The sequence below is a fragment of the Carettochelys insculpta genome, chromosome 2, assembly GCF_033958435.1.
Source record: "Carettochelys insculpta isolate YL-2023 chromosome 2, ASM3395843v1, whole genome shotgun sequence".
Lineage (NCBI taxonomy): Eukaryota > Metazoa > Chordata > Testudines > Carettochelyidae > Carettochelys > Carettochelys insculpta.
The window spans coordinates 78,298,806-78,322,638 of record NC_134138.1 but is presented as its reverse complement, the minus strand read 5'-3'; the positions used below and the strand labels follow the sequence as shown (position 1 = coordinate 78,322,638).

At 39.1% G+C, this 23,833-nt stretch overlaps 1 protein-coding gene across 2 annotated transcripts in view; it reads left to right on the top strand.

Annotated features, from left to right (window-relative positions):
- SNTG1 (syntrophin gamma 1) overlaps positions 1-23,833 on the top strand; it is a 628,960-nt gene that overhangs the window by 536,111 nt on the left and 69,016 nt on the right. For both annotated transcript variants that reach the window (XM_074987189.1, XM_074987190.1), the window contains 2 exons: positions 3,330-3,446; positions 8,631-8,702. In XM_074987189.1, the coding sequence (XP_074843290.1) occupies positions 3,330-3,446; positions 8,631-8,702 (189 nt within the window). The remainder of the gene's footprint in view (positions 1-3,329; positions 3,447-8,630; positions 8,703-23,833) is intronic.

The following is a 23,833-nucleotide window of genomic DNA, read 5'->3' as shown; positions in this document are numbered from 1 at the left end:
TACAGCAGGCAGAGACAGTCATTCCAATCCATCTTGGGCAAAGGAGTCCTGTGAGGTGTCCCATCTAGGGACTAGCCCCCTGGTCTTCCTCTCTCCCCTCAGCACAGGCTATCTGCCTTCCAACTCTCCCCTCACCTTCTAACTGCCACTTCTGATTCAAGCCAGCTGGAATCCTCCCTGCTCTTTATTCAGGACAGAGGTGTTACCTGCCAGCTTAGGTTACAGAGAGCAGGGGCCCGTCCCTAGCCAGTGTGAGCTGCTCACACACATACACACACACACAGTGTCTCTCTCACACACACACCACTCCATCAGAATCTACACATTCTCTCTCTCTCTAGCTGATATATATTTATATATATTGTAAATATATAATACACAGCCTTTTGCACTCTATCCACCACTATTTTGGGTATTCATCTCTGATTGGTTGGCCACCCCTGGGCTAAGTGGTATCATACTTCAATTTACACATTCTGGTTTGGGAGGGAGTCTGGGCTCTGGGACTCCCATGATGTGGGGTGGGTGCAAGGGCTCAGGGGGCTAGCCAGACCTTGATTGTCTACTGCAATTAAGCAGTCCTTAGTCTGACCCCCATGAGCCAAAGTCAGCTGACAGAGGCCAAACGTGGGTTTTTAACTGCAGCATAGACATATCTCCAAACGCCTGTGCTGATATATACTATTAGTTTTATTTTTGAGCAATCAATTTGTGTCTATGGTTTCTGCTTTTAAAAGTGACAGAACATTCTCTGTCCTAGGTCCTGAAAAATAGCATAGGTTGAATCATGCCCCATTGTGCAAAAAGGAAGATGAGACATTTATTTGCAATAGTAATTTTAGTTTCAGTAGGCAATTCTATTGACTACTAATGTGAATAAATTACTCATGCAAAATCATTGGCCAGAGTAGGCCCCTTGTATCTCAGTGCTCAATCTGCAATGCATAAAATCCCTGAACAGAGAAAAGCCCTGCTTGTTAGGGTGGAAATTGTAATAACAATAATGAGGTGTTCATTAAAATAAAATAGGCGAAGTCCATGCTGAAAGCAAGTCATGGTCAGAAAGAATTACACAGTCTTATTGCTCTAAAATTAACAGGTGTATCCTGTAACTGGTTCTGTGTGAAATACATATGAGTTTACGTGTGCTGGAAGTCCAGGGATTATCAGCATAAGAAGTGCACTACTTTATCCAGTGTTCATGTGATGTATTTAGTCTCTGGGTATGGTTGATTCAGTCTGGGATATCAATGCCTTGGAAAGACTCTGGTTCTTCTGCTTTTGGCCTTAACTCTCACACAGTCCTGCTGATGGGGTGGGCATGCAGGGGAAGACAGCTACTGCCCCAAGGCTGGCAAATTCTATAGGACTCAGGGCTCCTGGCTGCCACCACTGCTCCTGCGGAAAACGCAGTGGCTACAGCCCTGGAACCTTCAAATCACTGCGGGAGCCCTGTGCTGTGAACTCTGGGTAGCACTAAGAGCTGGCTGGGGCTGGGGATGCAGCAGAATCTGGGTAGTGCTGAGAGCTGGCTCGTCTGCCAATGCCCCACCCCTTCTGGAAGCACAGAGTCAGGCCCAACACCTGTCAGGCAGAGGTGCCTGACAATGTTGTTGCTCCCCTGCTCTCAAGTACCACAGAGTGGTGCACAATTACATTCAAATTTAATGAGTCACTTTCCACATAGGAGATGGTATTTGTGAGGAATCCCTGGTTCTCCATGTGCATTGTAGTTGTTAGTCAAGATTTATTAAATGTAAGGCCTCAGGGCAGGCTGATAAATCCATGTTGAGCACCTAAATCATAGGGCTGATTTTCAAAAAGGTTGATTCATCTAGTAATTCGTGTTGATTAAATCCAGTAACTAAAGCTTGTCATTAAACTGCCATGAAATTGTATCCGGTGCACATATACTGTGAAATAACAGTTTTATTTCAGGTCTCCTTCCTTTTCTTTGTTCTGCCACAGTAGTGGTGATGGTGAAAGGGGAAAGAACATTGGGCCCATCTCCATTTTCCAGAGTTGTTTAATGCTCTGAGCACAGTAATAAATAACATATAAGGAAAAACTAAAAACAAAACTGCTGAACTGAAGATTTACATGGCATTCCTTTCTTAACACAATTATTTAAAATTGCAATTATGATTTTCAAGTGTCAGGTGGGCATATTATTTCTAGCTTAAATCATATATGTTTTGAACTGGAGTACACAGTTAAAGTAGAATGTATACTAATGAAATGTTGTATTCAGTTGATGGAGTATCTGTGAATATTTCAGCCTTGTGTGTTTGAGGGTTGCTCTTTTCTTTTTTTCCCATAAGTCTGGCAAGTTACAGGCTTTGTGTGGCTGGGTAAATGTGATGGAGCAAGCCAGAGCTCTGCCATGCTAGCTGCAGCAGAAAGGGCGACTGGTGTCTGCTGAGTAAGGCCAAATTGGAGAGGTAAATGGGGAACAGCTGCAGGCCTCCTTAGGCACAGGGCTATACAAGCCTGGCAGGAAGACAGCAGAGGGAGAGCAAGGGGAGGAGTCAGGGAGTCAAAGACTGTGCTCCCCAGTTAGCTGTGGGAGCTAGCAGTCCTTGAGCTGACTGTGGTGTACCGTTGTATATACAAAGGGATGGGAACTGACATGGACACAAAAGAGCATGGGTGCTTGCACAAGAAGGCTTCTGACTGGGTTTGTGAGTTTAAAGGGGCCCACAGGTGAGTGAGGCCTGTGTGTGAACCTCTTACAATAAATCACTGACAGTTGCTCATGATTAGTTTAACTGTATGTCATATTAACATAATACCAACCAAATACCATGAAATTGGTTTAATATTTGAAAGCTGTTATGGCTCATGAATGAAGCTATAAACTAGGGAAATGCCAATAGCATGCCTTCTCTCGTCTACTGAATCTTTTATTTTCACACAGGGGGACAGACAACCACCCAGGATTATACAAACAAGAGCTTTCAACTATGACTTGTTATTGTATACATCTTTTGCCTTTTACTTTAACTTTGTGGTTACTTAGTTTCTCAGGATCTTCTAATCTGAATGTTCAGCACACACACACAGTCTGACTCCAGCAAATTTTCATGGGGTGGTAAATCTCTAGCTGCAGAATATATTTTTGCCTATTACTGTTTTTTGGTAAATGAAAGTTTGTTGTGACAGTTTCCCATTAGAAAGGGTTTTTTACATGATTATGTAATTATAGATTATTATATTGAGTCACCAATTCAGGATCTTTAAGTAAACTGGATTTGAAGGGCATCAGCATATGTGTTTGATGAACATGTAAAGAATGTAGAATTCATCAACACTGCTGTTTTTTCCACCAGATAGTCTATATGGGCTGGACAGAGGAACGGGAACAAGACTCCCTTCAGGATCGAATGTACACACCAAAGTTTCTAGCACTGAGGGGCTCCTCTCTTTACAAATTTATAGCACCTCCAGTAAGTATATTATTTTTCGTATTTAGCAGAAAGAAGTGTATTTAAAATAACTATATCCCATAAAATGCATTCAGGGGTTTTACTTCTTGATGGGGGTTTCCTATGTCTGCCAGAATGGGTCTTCCATTAATTCTCATTAATGTCTTCCAGATACAATAATGAAAAAATATTTATTTTAGTTAAAGTGCTATAAAGTAATTGTTTATCAAAGGTATGAAGTACTTCTAACAAACACCTTTCTGCCCACCTAACTGGAGCATTTGAAAAGTTGGAAGAGAAACATACTGCAGTTTGTTGCTAGTCATGGAAAGGTCAGCCAGCCTGAAGCAAGCAGATTTGCTGAAGGCATGGGACATAGCAGCCTTGCGTATGCTGTGAAAATGATCTTACAGAACATTTGTGTCTGGATTTCATCCTTAGCGTGACTTTATACTGTGTCTGAGCAGCAGGAAAGGTGGAGGGTGCAGATGAGGAAAGGGAAAGTGAGCTGAGTAATATCTTTGGTTTACTTTGAATTTAACCATAGAAATATTTAAGGACAAATTTTACTACTCTTACTCATGCTTAGTAGTGCCTCACTTGAACCCTACCTCAACAAAGCATTTTGGTGCTTTGTTTAGTTTTGTTTTTAAACCTCTGTTCAGCAAATCATTTAAGCAGTCCTGTGGTCCCATAACAGAAATATACACATCAACCATTTGGTTTTATAGGAATAGTGGGTGTGCTGGCAGATGGAGGAACCTCAGCACCCAGTAATGCAGAGATTCCAGGAAGTACTGGTGCATTGAGGTGCACCCCACGAGGCTGCTGTAACTTGAACAGTTTCCATTGCTTGCAGTCACTTTATCCCTTCTTTTTCCTAGGCTGCAAGTTCTGTGCAGCCAAGTATCCTACCCAGTAGCAGTGAGGGTATAAGATTCTGGCCCTTGGTTCTAAGAGAAATTTAGAAACAAATTTGAAAATGTCTTCTCACCATGAGCTGGGAGGGAAACTGAAGTAAAATTGTATGTTCCATAGGGTATATTGAAAGATAGTATGGATCCCCTTAAAAATCTTGTGAATGAGTTATTTTCACTGGACAGTATGTGCAATGAAAGATTTCCTCGGTGTATTGGACAAAATTGCTTTATTTTCAAAGATTGCAATGGTTACAAAAATGTTTTTGAGTGTCATGTTTTATAATCACAAGCATTTGTGCACACAGCTAACAATCTAGCAGTATGTGTTCTTTCTTTTTCTTGTAGTTTTCAAAGATTAGTATCAAACCGAATGCTAAATTTTTTCAGCTTCTGATTATGGGTTACTTGCATGGGAGTTATGAAAAACTGCTTTTTTTGCAGTGTAAGCTTCCTGAGTCAAGTTGCTTCCTAAACAGGGAAGTGCTGCCAATATTTTTTGTGGTTGTTTCCCTGAAAGGTGTTTTTTTTTTGGGGGGGGAGCGGGGGGCTGTGATGAACTGTGTAATACCAGGGGAGCATATGGTTGCACAACGTGAGTCACCTGCTCTTTTACCTTCCCATTTGAACAATAGCACTTTCTCCTAGCTATACTGAAAAAAGCACCTATGGAACTTATTTTTTTTCATGAGTTCTGAACAATAGGTAGTTTTCTCTTTAGCTTGCTTGCTTGCTTGCTTTCTGATTTTGGTATTTTAGGATGTTAAAGTGTGTCAAGTCTGGTCAGTGGAGGACTCAGATATAGATTTTTTTTTTGTTTACTGTAAATGAAGAGAGGAGTGATAAGTCTTTAACAAAGATATAATTTCTCCTAAATGGTGTGTAGTCATTTGTATTATTTTACTCAGTCTTGTTCCTGGATTCCGAGCCTCTGTTCAATACACTGGTCCCACTTTAAGAGCCCAGTTGCCCTTGCTAGGGTGAGAAGTGGCCTGGGAGGATCCCAGCCCCTACCCTCTTGTTCTGGGTTCCAGCCCAGTGACTCTATGCGACTGCTACTGGGCAGGGCTGACTTGCTTAGCCCATGGCACAGCAGCTCTTCTACCTGGGCCACTTCCCCAGGCAATTCACTCTGACACCTTCTCCAGGCCACTGCAGCAGCAAGTCCTCCTTCTTGATCTGCTCTGGCTGGGTGACCAGTTCCTCCCAGCCTATGGTTGAGCCCGGGATTACCAGGACTAGGAAGTCCACACACTAACTCTGCCCCCCCCCCATTTCTGATATTCTCCTCTCAAACTTTCTCTCATCCACTACTCTGATCTCCTCAACTCTCTCACACTCCCTGCTTGCACTGCTGGGGAAAGGTAGATTTAAGTGGCACCAGCTGGCCCTAACTAATTTAGGGCAACCTCCTCCCCAGTTTCTCTCACTCTGACTGCCAGCTCAAACAGTTTTTCAAAACTCTTGGAACTGGTTGAATCTACAGTGTCCTTTTACTTTGAATATCTCTTGTTCAGATAAACCTTGTACCTTAAAGCTGTTCTCTCACATGGAAAAGTATATCTCCTTTTACAAAGCAATCTTCATGATAGGACTGGCCTTCTGACTGAGCCCTGAATGGCAATGCTACCCAGGAGCAAGAACAGGAAGGAGTTGTGTCCCAGGCATTCTTCCACTTGTGTTCCTTCTTTGCTTCCTGCCACAATATTCTTAAATCTAGGCAACTCCGCTGGCCAGTGTTTGAGAGCAGGTGGAGCTGAGACCCCACCCGTAGCCTCTTCTGTTGCTGAGGGGATAGATCTATCATAAATGCCAGACCTGGGATCTGAGATGGTTCAATATAGCAGTATGTGCTACACCTGTCCTTATTGCTACACCTGTCCTATAGCCAAGTAGGATTCAATTGCAAAGTGATTATATGTTTCCACAAAATCCACTATTTCTCAGGAGTGGCACTTTGTGTCATATATGATTTGACAAATAAAAGCATCTCACTGTCCTCACATAAGGGGCTGCATTCAGGTATGTATTTATAACATATTTGCAGTATATTTTACCAAACCTAAAACATGAGGGGTGCGTCTACACTAGGAACTAACTTACAAGTTAACTTTGAAGTTAGGGACTACATCGAAGTAGCCAACAAAGAGTCTACATATATTTTCACTTACTTCGAAGTTAACTTCCTAGAAAAAGATCTTCCTTTGTTTTTGTTCCCGTGTGGCCTTGTCTGATTGCCACCCATAAACAAAGATTTTAATAGGCTACTGCCCTGATAAGAATTTAATTACACTGTAACACTTTTATTCTTTACTAAATATAATTAAGGTTATAAAATAAATGTTTTGAGGAAACAAAGGACAGCTCCCTCAGTGTTTACACAAGCAAAAGTCCCTTCCACAGAAATGGAGTTTTTCTTTCAGTGAAGACTGCAGGATGTGGATGTGTATGATTGAATCAAAATATCCTTTTTATCTTTTATTGCAACAGAAAGGAGTGGGGACTGCACAATGTAGATAATTGCAAATAATTGGATCTCTATTAAAAGAGCAAATATAACCCTTTAATCGGTTCGATCTTTTCATTACCAAATTTTATTTTTTTAAGATAATGTCCCTGGGGTCCTGCATCTCTTCTCTGTTCCAATTATTTTAATCTGTATGCTCAACAAGATTTAGTAATATTAGCACAATTGTCATGCAACAATAAAATCAAATTAGCCATAAAGATACATTGTTATCCTTGAGCAGGTATACTTTATGTAGAAAACAGATGCAAAATAGAAATTTAAGTGGTGTCAGCACACATCTTGGTGTTTAATAGTTATCTCAAAGTAATCATTATAAAACAGTCAAATCTGTGCATGGTACAACATAAAAAGCAGACAACACTTTTTAAAGTCCTAGATTCCTATATTATCCCACTATTCCCACAGTAGCACCTCAGTTTTCTCACGTACCTCACTCATGCAACTCTGTGGTTTCAACTTAGGTAAGGAATTAGTTCTCACATATTTTAACTGATAGTTTTATTCTCAGGTCTTGGAGACCAAATACGTTTGTTCTTTCATTTCTCCTGTTCCTGAATATCAATAGCAGTGATGTTTCACTTTCCCATAAATATTTTCCACTGTCCAATGGGTTTTAGCATTAATAATTTTTTTTCTAACACAGTATATAACCTCAACTTTTCAGACCATGGTTCCTCTGTCTTCTGAGAAAATAAATAGTTCTTTTTTTTCCTTCTTTCAGTTTTGTTGAAGGTGTTTATGGAGTGTGAGAGTATCTCTCGATTCTTCTCTAGGCTATATACATTTAGCTACCTCTTTCTCTACTTTCTAAGTCCTGTTAATTAAACTTTGTATAATTTCATTGGTCCTCTATTATAATCTGCAGTGTTTCAGTGTAATACAATTTCTTAAAAAATTAATTCTTGTAAAAACAAGTTTTATATCCTGTGATAAACTTTCTGGTGGCACCGAAGTATGTTTCAAAGCTTAAGGTTTGAAGGGCTGCAGAAGCAGACACCTGTTAGCATGAGTGCAATTCTATGTCCATTATCTGTTGCTTCTTGTCTCCTATTTATATTACAAACTCCTTGGGACTGTCTTTCTATCACGTGTTTGTACACTGTTTTGTGACGTGGTGTTCTGGTGTATGTTTGGAAGCTTTACCACAATATAAATAATAAACATAACACTACAGAGGGGTCCCGTGTAACTGACCCTTTACATATCTGCTCAAGGAGGGAAAGCACAATGACATGTTTTTTTTTTTTACATGTCCTGAATAAAGGACTGTCAGGATCACTTCGGAACTGCTCCTTCAGTGCCTCTGCAACAGCTTACCGCACTCAAAAGGTGCTATGAAGAAGATGAAGACTTAACCCCTCACCACTTTCTGTTAGCTTACACACTGAGCTGGATCCTCCAGGAAAGCTTGTTGTTACACCTTAATGGCTGGCACTGCGTGAAATAAGTCTCACTATGCCCCAGGGCACTCAGGATTGGACAGTGCTTTCCTGCGGCACAATGTCTCTTTACCCCTCAGGGATTCTAATGTACTCCCTTAGTACCACCAATCTGAGGGCTAAATATGTCACATGGCCCCATGTTAAGTTTTATAAGGCAATGTGGTCTGTGCATATGCATTGTATCAATGGAAGATGTTTGGGTCACACTGAAATTGTCTATAAATTGCGTAATTGAGACCAAGAAAATTTCTATTGCTTACTGTCTTGTTTTAATTTTTATTTATTTATTTATTTATTTATCTGTTTCTGCTCCAAGGTCACCACGTGGGATTGGACACGAGCGGAAAAAACGTTTTCCATTTATGAGATTATGTGCAAAATTCTCAAGGTATGAGGAAAAAATGTGAGAAGTTATTGAGGTGGTAGCTGAAAGGCAAGGGGGAAAAGATCTTCCTACATAAATTGCACAGGATCCCATCAGAAGTACTTGAACCTTGTCCTGTTGAAGTCAAATGATAAAATTCTTTGACATGAGTGGGTACCAGATGAGGCTTTATGATACAAAGCTTTTCTAAAGGACTGCAGATTTGATGTAAACTGAGTTTAATTGGACTACTGCCCACATTGGAAAGTGGTTTTTCACCATAAACTGTTGTCAGCTTCACTATGTTGATCTGTTTGACCAATATAACTAAAGTTTATAATGAATAATTTACACTGCACGACTATGAAATAGGGGATTGATACTGTCCTCAGATATAGGAATGCAACTGTCATTGACTGCAGCAGATGTTGCATCCATACACCCATGGCTTAGATCAAGCTCTGAAAATATATACATTGGTGTTTATATAAATTTTTCATTTACCCTTTTACCATAATTTACTCCATTTCTGAATTAACAATAGGTGGAATGAACAATTAAATAATGTTTAAACAGCTATCTCTGCAAATGGCAAGGTTTTAAGGGGACCATATGTTGCCTATTAAATATTTTATCTAGTTTTATGCTTACTGTATGTTGGCATTCTGTGTTTTAAACATGGTGGAAACTGAACATTCTCTAGGCATATAACAATTCTCACATCCGTTTAGTGCAATGTAAAATTGAAGAAAACAAAACTGATTATGAAAAGGCTTCTCTTTCCATATGTTTGATATGAAACATTCCTTTATTTTTTGTTCCCTGAAGCGTGCAGATGCAGGTCATTGGCAGAAGGAATGAGCCTGTGAAGTTAGGGGCTGAAGTACATGTGCTCTACTGCATAAGCTAAAAGTCAGTCAGCTCTCAGCTAGTTCTATAAAGCAGAAATTTCCCTGTCCCTTTTCAGTGGTCTCAGTGCCTCTGGGATTATACACGTAGAAGAGAATTTGACCATTTCTCAACTCTTTAATGTGGTATCTATTAGAAGACATGTACAGTAACAGTAATATTTCCATGTATGGCTCCGTATCTGAAATGCTGACTTTTTAATAGCAACCTTTATAAATACCGTGGTAGAAAAAGTTACATTTTGGCTGAAGTACCAAGAATTCTGTCCAAAAGCAGATATTTAGAGAAATGTTAAGGAATTTATGTGGTATTGTGCGTAGCCAATGTTACTTATCAGTGCTTTGCCCAAGGGCACACACTGGGCACCTGAGTAATTTTTTCTCATACAAATAGTACTTGTGAATTCAACACCCACCCAATGACCAATCTAAACATTTTATTATATACGTTGTTTTTAAAAAATAGCAAATACAAATATTACTTCAATCATTTTAGTATTTTCTACAGCTAATTCCTCTGCCCTTCCCTTGCTCCCTTCTTCAGTTTCTTACTCTTCTTATTTTTTCTCATTCATTCTTTCTCCTTCCCCCTCTCTTCCCTAGGTCACCATTAAATGTCTTTGCCAATGGCACAGATTTGTTCACCCCTCCTCTCAGATAAATGGCAGAAGGTAGACATCTACAAAAAGTCAATGTAGCTGAAGGGGTTGTTTGCTAAAACACCTTTCTTCTTCCCAGGATCCTGAGGCTGGTAAGGGGTTAAAATCCCTTTCTGCACAAGTTAAAATAGTCCTGCACATACTCCAGCATATGCCACCTGGAACAGTCCCATAGGAATCATTCAGCTGGCTTAGGAGCAGCAGCTTGCTTGCTGCCTTGCACATCTCTGTTACTTCCTGGCCTGCCTCACAATACCACCTACTCCTTCTCACTGCACACAGTTAGTATTGTGTGCGCCATGCTAGCCCTGTAGCACCTGAGAGAAATTCCCTCTTTTAGGGGAATCCTAAGGGTAACTCAACTTTTCTTTATAGTGACAGAGAGATAGCCGTGTTAGTCTGTATTCTATCAAAACAAAAAAGCAGTCCAGCAGCACTTTAAAGACTAACAAAATAATTTATTAGGTGGTGCGCTGTCGTGGGACAGACCAGTGGGTCTGTCTTTAAAGTGCTACGGGACTGCCTTTTCATTTTAGCTTTCTTTATGTCACTGAAGCAATGTCAAGGAAACTTAATTTGGCCTGCTGGCCTTGTCCAGTTATTACCTAAAATATTTTAACTTCTGCAAAATAACACAATTAGAACTAAAATTAAACTGGTGGATGGTTAGAGGAAAGGGAGAGAAAATCTTCTTTATATATTTACTACTTCATTAATATTTAATGATTTCCTTATGTGGAAGCCTGCACTAGCTATTAACATGGAGAACTGAGCCTGAGTAGTTTCTTTAGCTGAAATATTTCTTTCAAAATAGTAAAATCACCTTACTCTTCTATTAATCCCTATTCTTTTTAAGCCCTCGTAGTTTGTACCACTGATTTTTACCTCTTTTATATCTAAATATAAAAGCATAAAAATGATGCTGTTTCCAGTGGTGCAGGAGGGTCTGTAGAGATTGTAGGTTAATCAGGATTTCTGTCAGTGTCATAAATCTTGCCTGATTTTAGCAGTGCATTCTCTAGACACGTTCCCTTGATATTACTGAAATAGATACGGATATTACTGAAATAGATACAGCTAAGAAAAATGAGTTGAACATGTCTATTCTCACATCCAAGCCCCTTCCTTTCTAGAGTACATTGTATGCTTCATGTGTAACAAATTTGTTTTCCTAAAGGAGGAGTTTGGCTGAGGAGTCAGGAATGTCAGGTATGAATGCAGTGTGTATGCTGTAATGTTTATGGGCTTCAGCTTATGCTGTCTAATTTACCTTTCAATAAAGAGAAAAACCTTCTTTCTGTGGGGCTACATCTAAATGACAGGCATCTTCTGGCAAAAGCTGGGCTTTTGTCAGGAAAAACTGCAGAACATCTACATGCAAAATGTTTTTTGTTGACAAAACCCGGCACATCCATTGGCAGCATTATTCCTCTCCCTGTTCAGGTATAACGCCTCTCCTGACAGTGTTCTGTCGACAAAACAGCTGTGTAGATGCTCTGGACCCCTTTTGTCAACAGACAGGGCTTCCGGTTCCCCGGGCAGTCCTATTTGCAGAGCTTCCAGTCAATCGTTCTGTTGAGAGAGGGCCACACAGTCGGGCTGCTGTCTGTCAACAGAGTGGATTGCTCTTTTGATCTGCTTTTATGTGCAGATGCTATCTGTCAACAGAAGTTTTCCTGGGAAATCCCTTCTGACTGTGACTTCTGTAAGAGGCTTCTCATGTAGGCATAGCCTGAGAGAAGAGGCATTCAGCCACCCACTCAGCACTATACACTACACTTCCGTAAACTGCAAAAACCTCTTCATGCCATCTAGCTTCTGTGTCCAGAAAGGGGTTAGAAACGGTTTGAACCAAGAAGAAAAATGTGTGGCCTGTGATTACGCAGGATCTTCAACCTCTCCCACAGACCACTGCCCCCCTACACCTTCTTGTGGTTACAGAAGCTGAATCCAAGTTGTTCTAACACAACTATTCTCCTTAGGAGCCAAGGAGACCTGGTCTTTCATAGGTCTAGAGGGGAGGGTGGTGTCTGTTAAGTCTAAGAGCAAGCTGTGTGGCCCTTTCAATAGGGAAGCAAGACTTACCATTTGAGGGGTGAGATGCAGAAATAGCCACAGATATATATTTTTCCCTTCAGATGGAAAACAGAATTCTTACCTACTGTACAATTTACACATAGAAATGGGGGCATGGGCCCATTCTGTCATTTAATGTATGGGAGATTAGTTCCTTCATCTTGACATCAATAAAGAACTGTAAAATAGAGGGTTAATTAGACTCATATTGGAATGATCATGAAAGTTAATCATCCCAAAATATACAAAGGAAAACGTAAAGAGATTCTAAGAAAGGCAAGTTGAGCGAAGAAGGAATGCTCCACAGACCAGTGGTTTATTAAATGGAAAAACAGGAGTACCATATTTATCATGGTCAGCAGTAATAGTAATAATCATTGTTGTGTCTTCCTATAAACTACGCCCTTATACTGGTATAGAGAATCATAGAAATGTAGAGCTGCCAGGGACTTCAAGAGACCATCTAGTCCATCCTGGCATATTGAGATGGGATTCAAATGTAACTAGACTATCCTTGACAGGCATTTTTTCTAACTTATTTTTATAAACCCCATTTTATTCCTCTTCTCCAGTGACAGGATTCCATAATCTCCCATCATAATCTATTTCATTGCTTAACTATCCTTATAGATGGGGAAGTTTTTCTTAGTATCTAAACTAAATCAATCTCCTTAGGTGCAGATTAAGCCGATCACAACTTATCCTACCTTCAGTGAATTTGGAGAACAGTTGGCCACCATCCTTTATAAATAGGTCTTAACATACTTGAAGAGTTATCAAGTCCCTCTTCATTTTTCCTTTCTCAAGACTACACGTGTCCAGTTTTCTCAACCTTTTTCTTTGTAAATCAGGTTTTCTAAACTATGTTTTATCATTTTTGTTGCTCTCCTATTGACTTTCCCCAATTTGTTCACATTTTTCCTGGAACCTAGAATTGGACATAGTACAAAATTGGAGGCCTCACCAATGTCAAGTAGAATTGCACCATGACTTTCATATGACACTCCAGTTAATACACCCAAGAATTATATTAATATTTTTTGCAACTTTATCATATTGTTGACTCATCTGCAGTCTGTGATCTACCGTAACTCCCATATCCTCTTCAGTAGTACCATTGCCTGGCTTGTTATTCCTCATTTGGTTGCTGCACATTTTTTTCCTGCCAAAGTCCTTAATACATATCTTTATTTAATTTCATCTTGTTGATTTTATAGCAGTTCTCCAATATTTCATGGCCCTTTTAAAGTTGTAATTCTGTCCTCTAAAGTACCTGCAACCTCTCTCACCTTGGACTCATCTGCAGATTCTATAAATATAACTTCTATTCCATTACCCAAATCGTTAATGAAAATATCAGATAGTACCAATCTAGAACAGACCCATGAAAGATTGTACATCCACAAGTTTGAAAATAAACCATTGATAACTACACTTTGAATACAGTGTCTTAAAATCTTTTTTTTTAAATTAATATGAACGTTGTGCCCCTACTTTACAATAATTAAATCTAGGCCCCATTTCCTTCATTTGCTTATGAAAATGTCATGCAGGATTATGTCAAGAGCTTTACTGAAATGAGGATCTATCATAAAAAAACTTTGGGAAATAGAATCTAAATAGAGCTGCTATAAGGTGGGTATATTACTGGTTAGAAAACCATTCCCAGAGAAAATAAATTGAAATTCAATTCAGACAAATGCAGAGTACTCCACTTAGGAAAGAACAATCAATTGCACACATCCAAAATGGGAAATGACTGCCTGGTAAGGATCACTCCATAATGGAACCTGGGGATCATAGTGGATCACAAAATAGATATAAGTCAATAGACTAAGATTGTTTCAAAGAATATGAATATTATTCGAGGATGCATTAGCTAGAATGTTGTAAGCAAGACAAGAGAAGCAGTTCTTCTCTACTCCAAGTTGACTAGGCCTCAACTAGAATATTTTTTTATCAGTCTTGGGTGCAACATTTCAGGAAAGATGTGGAGAAGATCCAGAGAAGAGCACTAAAAATGATTAAAGCTCTAAAAAAATGGCTTATCAGAGGAGACTGGGAAAAATGGGTTTCTTTAGTCTGGAGAAGAAAATTCAAAGAGGGGACAAAACAGTTTTCAAGAACATACAAGATTTTTTCAAGAAGGAGGGAAAATTACTCTCCTTGACTTCTGAGAATAGGACAAGAATGAGTGGGCTTAAATCACTGACCACTTGACCAGGATAGTGATAGTGACCATGAAATGTAAAGGGAGATTAGAGAGGCTATCAGAAAGAAAGAACCTCAATAATAATGTGGATTTCAACTATCTCCATGTGACTAGGTAAATGTCACCTCAGGACAGGATGCAGAGATAAAATTTCTGGATAAATGACTGCTTCTTGGAGCAGCTGGCTCTGAAACTCAAAAGGGGAGAGGCAATTCATGATTCAGTCCTTAGTGGAGTACAGGATCTGGTCCAAGAAGTATATATAACTGAACTGCTTGAAAAAAGTGACCACAATGTAATTAAATTTAACATTTCTGTGACAGGGAAAATACTTCAACCTGCCAACACTGTGGCATTTAATTTTATGAAGGGGAACTACATAAACATGAAGAGATTAGTTAAACAGAAATTAAAAGATGCAATGCCAAAAGTAAAATCCCTGCAAGCTGCAATGGAAACTCTTCAAAGAGACCATAATAGGGGCTGATCTTAAATGTACACCCCCAAATTAAAAAAGTACAGCAGGAGTACCAAAAGGTGCCACTGTGGCTCAACAACCAGGTAAAAGAAGCAGTGAGAGATGAAAAGACATAATTTAAAAAGTGGATGTTAAATCCCAGTGAGGAAAATAGAAAGGAGCATAAACTTTGTCAAGTTAAGTGTAAAAGTATCACAAGAAAAGCCAAACAGGATTTTGAAGAACAGCTAGCCAAAAACTCACAAAGTAAAAGCAAACTTTTTTTTTTTTTTTTTTTTAACATACATAAGATGCAGAAAGCCTGTCAAACAACCAGTGGGATACTGGACAACTGAGATGATAAGGGAGCATTCAAAGACAAGTAGGCCATTGTGGAGAAATTAAATTAATTCTTTACTGTAGTCTTCACTGTTAAAGATGAGAGGGAGATTTCCCAAACCTGAACCATTCTTTTTGGACAACACATCTGAGGAATTGTCCCAGAGTGAGGCGTCATTACATGTGGTTTGGAACAAATAGATAAACTTAATAGTAACAAGCCACTGCTCAAGATAGTTAAGAACAAAGCAGACTGAAGAGGTTCAAAAAGATCTCACAAAATTAAGTGACTGGACAACAAAATGGTAAATGAAATTTAATGTTGATAAGTGTACATTAATTCACTTTGGGGACTAAGTTAACTATGATGGCTTAAGAGAGTTGTGGGGTTGTTGTGGATAGTTCTCTGATCACATCCAGTTGATGTACTGCAGCAGTCAGACAAGCAAGCAGAGTTCTAGGAATCGTTAAAAAAGGTATAGCGAGTAAGACAAAGAATTTATTTTTGCCTCTATGTAAATCTCTGGTATGTCCAGATCTTGAATAGTGTGTACAGATATGGTTACCTTTTCTCAGGGAAAAAAATATCTTCTCAATGGAAAAGGTTCAGAAAATGGCAATAAAATTATTAGAGGTTTGGAATGGGTGCCATATGAAGAAAGATTAAAAAGACTGGAAATTTTCATTTTAGAAAAGCAGATACTAAGGGGGACTACTATAGAGGCCTATGAGATCATGACTGGTGTGGAAAAAGTGAGTTAGGAAAAGTTATTTATTTGTTCCCATAACATAAGAACTAGGGTCACCAAATGAAAATAATAGGTAGTAGGTTTAAAACTAACAAAAGGAAGTTTGTTTGTTTGTTTTTTTTTAAATGTAGTACAGGGTAGGCCTGTGGAACTCCTTGCTAGACCTCAACAAGGTTGTGAAGATCAGAACTTCAACAAGGTTAAAAGGAGAACTAGATAAATTCATGGAGGTTTAGTCCATCAATGGCTATTAGCCAGGATGTATAGGAATGGTGTTCCTTGCCTTTGTTTGTCAGATGCTGGAAATGGATGGCAGGAGAAGGATCACTCTGATGATTACTTTTTCTGTTCAGTCCCTCTGGGGCAGCTAGCATTAATGTCTGTCAGAAGACAGGATACTGGGTTGGAATGGCCATTTTTTCTGACCCAGTATAGCCATTCTTATGTTAAATTACAGCAAAGACCATTTATGTTGAAGAGTAAGTGAAACCTCCTAACTTTTAGGGTAGTAAAACACTGATGTAAATTATTTGGGAGATTGCAGGATACCCATCATTGGGGATTTTTAAGAACAAGTTGGACAAGATATATCAGGGATGGTCTCGCTCATATTTAGTCACACTATGAGTGCAGTGACAGGACTAGAAGACCTGACAAGCTCTCTTCCATTCCTGTGGTTCTGTGACTCTGTGATTCTATGTATGCTACTTCTTCCTATCCATGCTGGTAACCCTGTAAAATAAAAAAATTAAGTAGGTTGATAGGACTTCACCCATGCTCAATCAGTTCTTGAAGATAATTGCTAATGCTTCTGAATTGCTAATGCATCTGAGATTGTTTCAGCTAGCTTTCAAGTACCGAAGGGCAAATTTCATTGAATCCTTCTGACTTTAATGTGTCCAATTTATCTAAATGTTCCTTAACCTTGTCTTTGCCTAATCTGTATTGCGTTCTTTTCCTGTTGTTTTTAATATGTTTATAGCCACTTTAAACATTTAAGCAAAACCATATTTTTTCTTAATACATTGTGTGGATTTGTAAGGTCCTAACAATTTTTAGCAAATAGTTCCTTAGCTGTGTAGACTTATTTTAATATTTTCTCCAAGTCATTTAAAGTGTTTGGCCTTCAGATTTCTCATAAGTGGCTCTATGCCTGTTTCAACCAATCTTCAAGCAATGGTGAGAAATTTAATCAAATTATGTTTATAAAAGTGTTCTAATATAAAGAAGAGAGGAACTGCAGAAATATACATACCACTGATTTATGCAACTATGTAACCCTAAATTTTCATGAACTGTGTTCCACTCTAGAGTTGTCATCACAGAACAAATGTCAAATTCTCTGAAACTGAATCAGAATTTTTATGCTTCAGAGGAGGCACTACAAAAGTCTTTCACACCATAATTCATTAAAAGCACTTTCTCATGACTAACTTTAAGCAAAAGCTTGTGTTTGTTTGTGTTAAGAATATGCTTAGTGCTTTGCTGAATAGTAATGGTGGTTCGTTAAATACTCTTTAGAACAGGAGTCATGATGCACCTGCCAAATTGTACATTAATCTGAGGTGGAGGTTCCTCTTGTTAATTTCTGAGAGAAACCATGGAAAATATATACTAATGTCAGACGTATGTTGGAGTTGCCAACTTGTCTTTTAGTTGTGCTGGCTTATCTCCAGGATGGAATATCGTTTATGCTTTGGGAAGTAGAGCTGCTAGAGCCAGTAGTCTTACTGCTCTGATCCCTTTTTCTTCTACCAGTTACTTCTGAACTCATGTTTTCTATTACCCATGGAGTTCAGGTTGCATCTTTGCAGCTCGTAAGGAATTTTGTTTTGTAGAAGCAAAATCATCCACCCACTTGCTTGCACACAAAAGGCCACAATTGTCAAAAGCAAGAGAGAACTTGTGAAATCTATAAAAGACATGACTCACATGACAGCTGTGATGAAGGTCAAGCCTTATTCATTTCACCTAACCATGGACGGTAATTTGATGCTCTTTGCACCCTAGTATCTGAGGATTTGTTTTTCCAGGTATTACAAAAGTCATGTATTTTGAAATGCGCATTTGAAGGCACTCTAACTTAATTAACTGATATTTTTATAGCAGGGGATTCAACATCTCAATTATCATATCAAACTTACTTAGCTAAGTCTCTCTATTAGACAGAGTTATCCTTTACAAATGACTTCCCAACAGTTACGCTTCAAAACTTCAGTCACTGGTATACACATGTTTTTAACTGTGAGTGTTATATTAGTATTTTTCTCCTGATATATCCTGGCAAACTTCTCCACAAAATATCCCTCTTATCGTTCTAAGGCACACATGATACAAATGGAAAATGCTATTCTTTTTCCCAGGTCATCTATGCCCGTCCCGCCATTTTTCCCAACTCTGACTACAGCTCTAGCAAACTGGTTGTAATCAGAAACATTCCTGACAAAAGTTTCTCTTTTAGGGCAGGACATAGATTTTCCTCATGTGTGGAAGTTTAGTTTCTTCCTTAGCACAAACAAAAATACACAGTAACACCATTAATAGAAGTACTGAACTACTTTATACTAAAGAATATACACCACCAGTACAATACTTAATGTTAGTGGGCAATATTGACTAATATATTTCAAGTACTATATATACTCCTACTAACTGATCCCTATAATACAAAAGGATTTAAGTTTATTACAATCCTCTTTTTTAGATATATAGAAAATACTCCTAACTGAGTTAGGTGACTATGAATTAAAATATTTGCCCCATTAAGTCTAATTTCAAGTTTTTTAGAATAAAACCATAATTTCAAAACCTGACATGAATATTTCATAAACTATCAAGACAATAGTATACATCAAAATAAATATAAACCGTCTGTGAAGTCTTCCAAATGCCCTGAAAAATCTGCCTCTCTAATGTAGACTATTCATGCTAAACAATTTCCATCTGGCATATAAGATTTCACCATGTAAGGCAGATGTTATAGAGTGAATCCAAACTGCATCATTTATCAACAAATTCCAATTACATTAGAATGAGTTATTCATTGTGAAATACCTACAAGAGTAATATTGAGCACCATGTAAAGGATATTGAGTCAATATAAATACATGTGTCTCTAAAATTATTCAAGGGCTGAAGAAAAACCATATAGGGAAAGACTTAAGAGTTCAATCTGCTTACCTTATCAAAAAGAAGACCCAAAACTGTCTTGATTTGAATGCAGCCCTGGCAAATTCAGTTCATTTTGGTTAATTTCACAGTCAGAGGATTTAAAAAAAAAAGATGGTTTTTCCTGGCCCATGAAGCATTTTCATGAATTGGTAGGGCCCTAATTATGATGCGAATATAATGTACATTCAGCTAAAGAAAATATCAGATGTCACAGGGTCATTTAGAGAAAAGCATAAAGAGAAACAATGGCTGGATGTAAAAACAAGCTTGATTCTAATTAGAAATAAGGCACATTTTTAACAGTGAGGAAGATTAACTAGTTTCTACATCTCTTGAAATGTTCAGATGAAGACCAAATGCTTCTGGAAAATATGTTTTATTAAATACAAGTTGTTGAGCTCAACATAGGAGTGATTGGATGAACTTCTATTACATAAATTACATTGGATCAGATATGATGATCGAAATGGTGGCAACTATCAGAAGGGTAGCTGAGTTAGTCTGTATCTTCAAAAACAGAAGAAGTCCTGTGGCTCTTTATAGACTAACGTATTTTGGAGCATAAAGTTTTGTGGGCAAAGACCCACTTTGTCATCTCATGCACCTGACAAAGCAGGTCTTTGCCCACGAAAGCTTATGCTCCAAAATATCTGTCAGTCTATAAGGTGCCACAGGACTTCTTGCTGTTTATGGTGATCTAATGTTCTCTTCTGGCATTTAAGTAGGTGAATATTAGTTTCCCAAACATAAGACTAGGTATTCCCAAGTGCTATAATAGCCAGGTTTGTGGTGCACTGGTGGTTTTGTCCAAGATAAAGACACAGTATTTAGAGTGTCTCAAATTCTTAGAAAGACAAAGAAAGAACTAAAGTAGGAAGGGTGGGATGGATTCAGTAATGGGAGCAGAGCAAGAACAAATTAATTTTAACACACTCTGTAATTTGTATGTGGTGATCTGCAAACTATCAGCCAGTTCCAGCCTCCTTTACACAGAGCAGTACTAAACAACTGAAACCCTTCTACCAACACAGAGGTAGCCCCAGCCCCATTATAGAGGCAGGCCCATTTTCTCAGCCCGGACCTGCAGGGTGGAGCCACATGAAATGGTGCATGCCTTTGCAGTATGTAACGTATATATTAGCATGTGTAAATAGAATATGTCTTGAGCTTCTGAGATAAAAGGCACAATATGAGTTAAACATTTTGTTATTTAGACCATTTTTTATTTTTAATCCAGTCCAGTATAATCTTTTAGGCAGGTTATGCACACTAGATTAATACATTCAAACTAGCATAGTTAAAATTGCCAGTATTTCTTAAAGTTAAATTTTACCATCATCAGTGTCTCCACTTTCAGTCATGAGAAAATCCCTTCTGTAGTCTGATCACCTTCTTGCTGGTTCCTGGGTGTCAAATCAAAGTTGTTTTGAAACTTACAGTAAAAATGCTATTATATTTGGCATGAAGAAGTAGTTGTAGTCCGTCAGCAAATTAGCTATAAAATGAAGTAGGGGCATAATTAGGTCTACACAGGCAAGGTGTCAGGCTGGTGAACAGCTGGAGTTTATGCAAGGTAGTATTCATATCAGAGCAGTTATTTATTTGCTCTGTTCTTAATCAGCTCCAACCTGAAGGCACAGAAATGTCAAGTAATGTTTCAAACTCTTACTATATCTGGGTGTATGACTCACTAAACACAATTCTTTTCATTTTTAACTTGTTATCAAATGATGCATTATTTAAACTAAATTTCTGATTAAAACAATAGCATTTGACCTTACCTCTTTCAGCACATAATGGTTACTCTTGTTATAAAAATAACTCATTTTGCTGATTTGATATATTTTTATTTTGTAAATATACAGGGTGACTATCCATCCTGTATTAGGTGGGACCGTCCCGTGTTCGGGATGTCAAAAAGGCTTCCCTACTTGTTTTTTAAAAGGGACTAACTATCCCTTAAATGGGTCCTCCCCTGCTGACCTTTTCCGCCAGCAGCTGTGCAAATGCAGCTGCTGGCCAAAGAAGATGTAGATCGTTTCCTCAAGCCTTGGGGAAGTGGGAACAATATGGGTGGCTGCTGCATCCCCACCCCTTCCCCAGAACTCAGGGAGCACTGGTGGCTGCCACTTCCTGGGGCTCCCAGGGAGCGCTGGGGGCTTCCGTTTTCCTGGCCTCGGGGAGGGCCAGTAGCTGCCACCTCCTTCCCAGCTCTCCAGAGCTTGGTGGAGCTGGGAGGAGCCGCCCCTCCCCTGATATCTACACTACGGATTGATTAAATCAGAACTCTGGATTCTTATTGGATACTAGTTGACAATCGGCTTAGACTGCATGGACCATTGTGGTCTCAAGAAATAACTTTGACAATCTTCAGTGCTACCAGCTGTGAATACTACCAAAGGGATATTCAGGCAGGGAGGAATTGCTGGCTGCAGCTCTTGAGCCAGGGGATAAAAAAGTAGGGGTGAAGAGCTGGCTATACAAGTTGTGTACATTTGAAAGAGTCCCTGGTGCAGAGAAAATTGTCAGCTAGCTACTTCACATTTTAGTCTTTGTTTATGCTGCCAGAGCAATGCAGCTAGGCCAAAGCTCCCAACCCTCGGGGCTGTATTAATTGACAGGTCTAGTAACGGAGACCAGGGCCTTGTTTACCTTAGTTCATGTTTATGTTCTGTAGGACAATGTTCCCTCATAATTAGTCACTTCTGCTGCTGCTTGCCTCAGCCTCTCCTCTCTCCACCTCCTCAGCTTCTCCTTCTGTTGCTTCCCCTGATGCTATCCCTGTGGCGTCTTGTATCACTACCCTGGGATCCTGCTACTGAGTGTGCCATGTTTCCTTTCTTCAGGGTCCCTGCCTCAACCCCAGTTTGCTCCTTTCCTCCCCTCTCTCTACTCCTTCGTATATCTCCTGCCCCCCACATGCCCAGACACTTGTCCCTTCTGTTCTTGCCTCTTTCACTTCTCCAGCTTTCGGGTTCCGGTTGCCAAGTGCCCTCTGCCCTGAACTCTTACACCTCTTCCCCAACACAAATCTTGCATCTCTCCCACCCAATTCTTCTGTGATCTGCATGCAATCCTCATCTTCCGTTCAATGTCATCTGGGCCTCTCCCGGGAGACCATTGGGATAACAGGAGGAAACTTTCCCCTTATTCTCAGTTGCTGGCAATACAGCAGGCTCCAGAAGGCAGGAAAATAAATGGTAGGGAAAGATCTGCTTGGCAACTGCAACCCTACGATGGAAAAAAACTCAGTTGCCCTATGGGGATGGAGCATGCTTGGTGCACACTCTTCAGATAATTTAGTTGTCCAGCCACTACTAAACACTTGTGAACTACCATTTAGAGAATGCAATTAACTTGGCTAAATTGTAACATATTTTTTATGGGAATAGCAAAAGACACACCCCTGACATCCATCTACCACCTTTAAATTTGAAATCCCTGCATGGAAATGTTACAGCTTTTCAACAAGACAGTTGTACATTGTACCTTTTATAACCTCATTCCCAGAATTGGTTAAACTCATGTAGCTGACACTGAATAAGAATGTTCGACCTGATGCTGACATGCAATATATTGGCTCAAACAGTTAAAGTTTGGCAAAGTTATAAGCAGCTAAAAAGAGGGTCTCATGACAGGCAAAATTAACTTTGGACTGTGCTACTTTCATCACCTGTGCTAATGCTTAATATTCAAGGCCCTGATCTTGCAGCACACTGACCTTCGTTGGCAGCTCAGGACCTCCAAGGTAATGTTCAGCATGTTACATCTCTCTGCACCAATCCGTACCAAGACGTTTCTCGGATTTCCATGTGGTGAAAACTGACATTAGTTCTTCTCTGCAACACTGGAAAAATATATACTCTCAGCATATATGCACACACGTAGACAAACACACATGCACACCTCACCATGTATTTCATCACAGAAACTCCAGGGGTGTTTTTCACCAAACAGAATTCTGAGAAAAATGTTAGTGCAGGCACAAGATGCTCTTTGTGTGCACACATTATGTAATGCCTTCCTTTCCCTATTATTTATTAATAAGAATGTTTTATGAAATACCTTTCTCACTCTGAAATGAATTTGCTCTTGCTGTCTGTAAGTGCTATCTAAATCATTTCCATAGCAACTAATTGTGATGACTTAAAAAGAAAAGTATGAAAGGAAACATATGATCCTCTTAGAGAGTGGAGTTCTCTATTCATGCAGATATACCCAGCAGCTAAATGTGAGGGCAGAGTAATACCTAAACAAATAGTAATACAGAGCACAGAATTGAATAACTCATTAATATTCAGTTACTACATAACTTATGCCAGGAGGTGCAACTGCCCGCTAAATTGTTTTTCACCTTCTCTTTAGAGCGGACACTTAACATGCTATAGAATTAATGCTTACATACGTATAGGGTTTTTTATTTTAATGAACTCAAATTAATATTGGGCCAAAGTTTTTGCACCTGGTAAGTCCCCTTTGCATTTCTTCTGTGGTGCAAAGAGGTCAAAGAGCTGGTTTCACCAGTAAGCAGAAGAACTGACCCATTTTTCCCACCTAGCTAGTATAAAATGTTGGATGTGATAA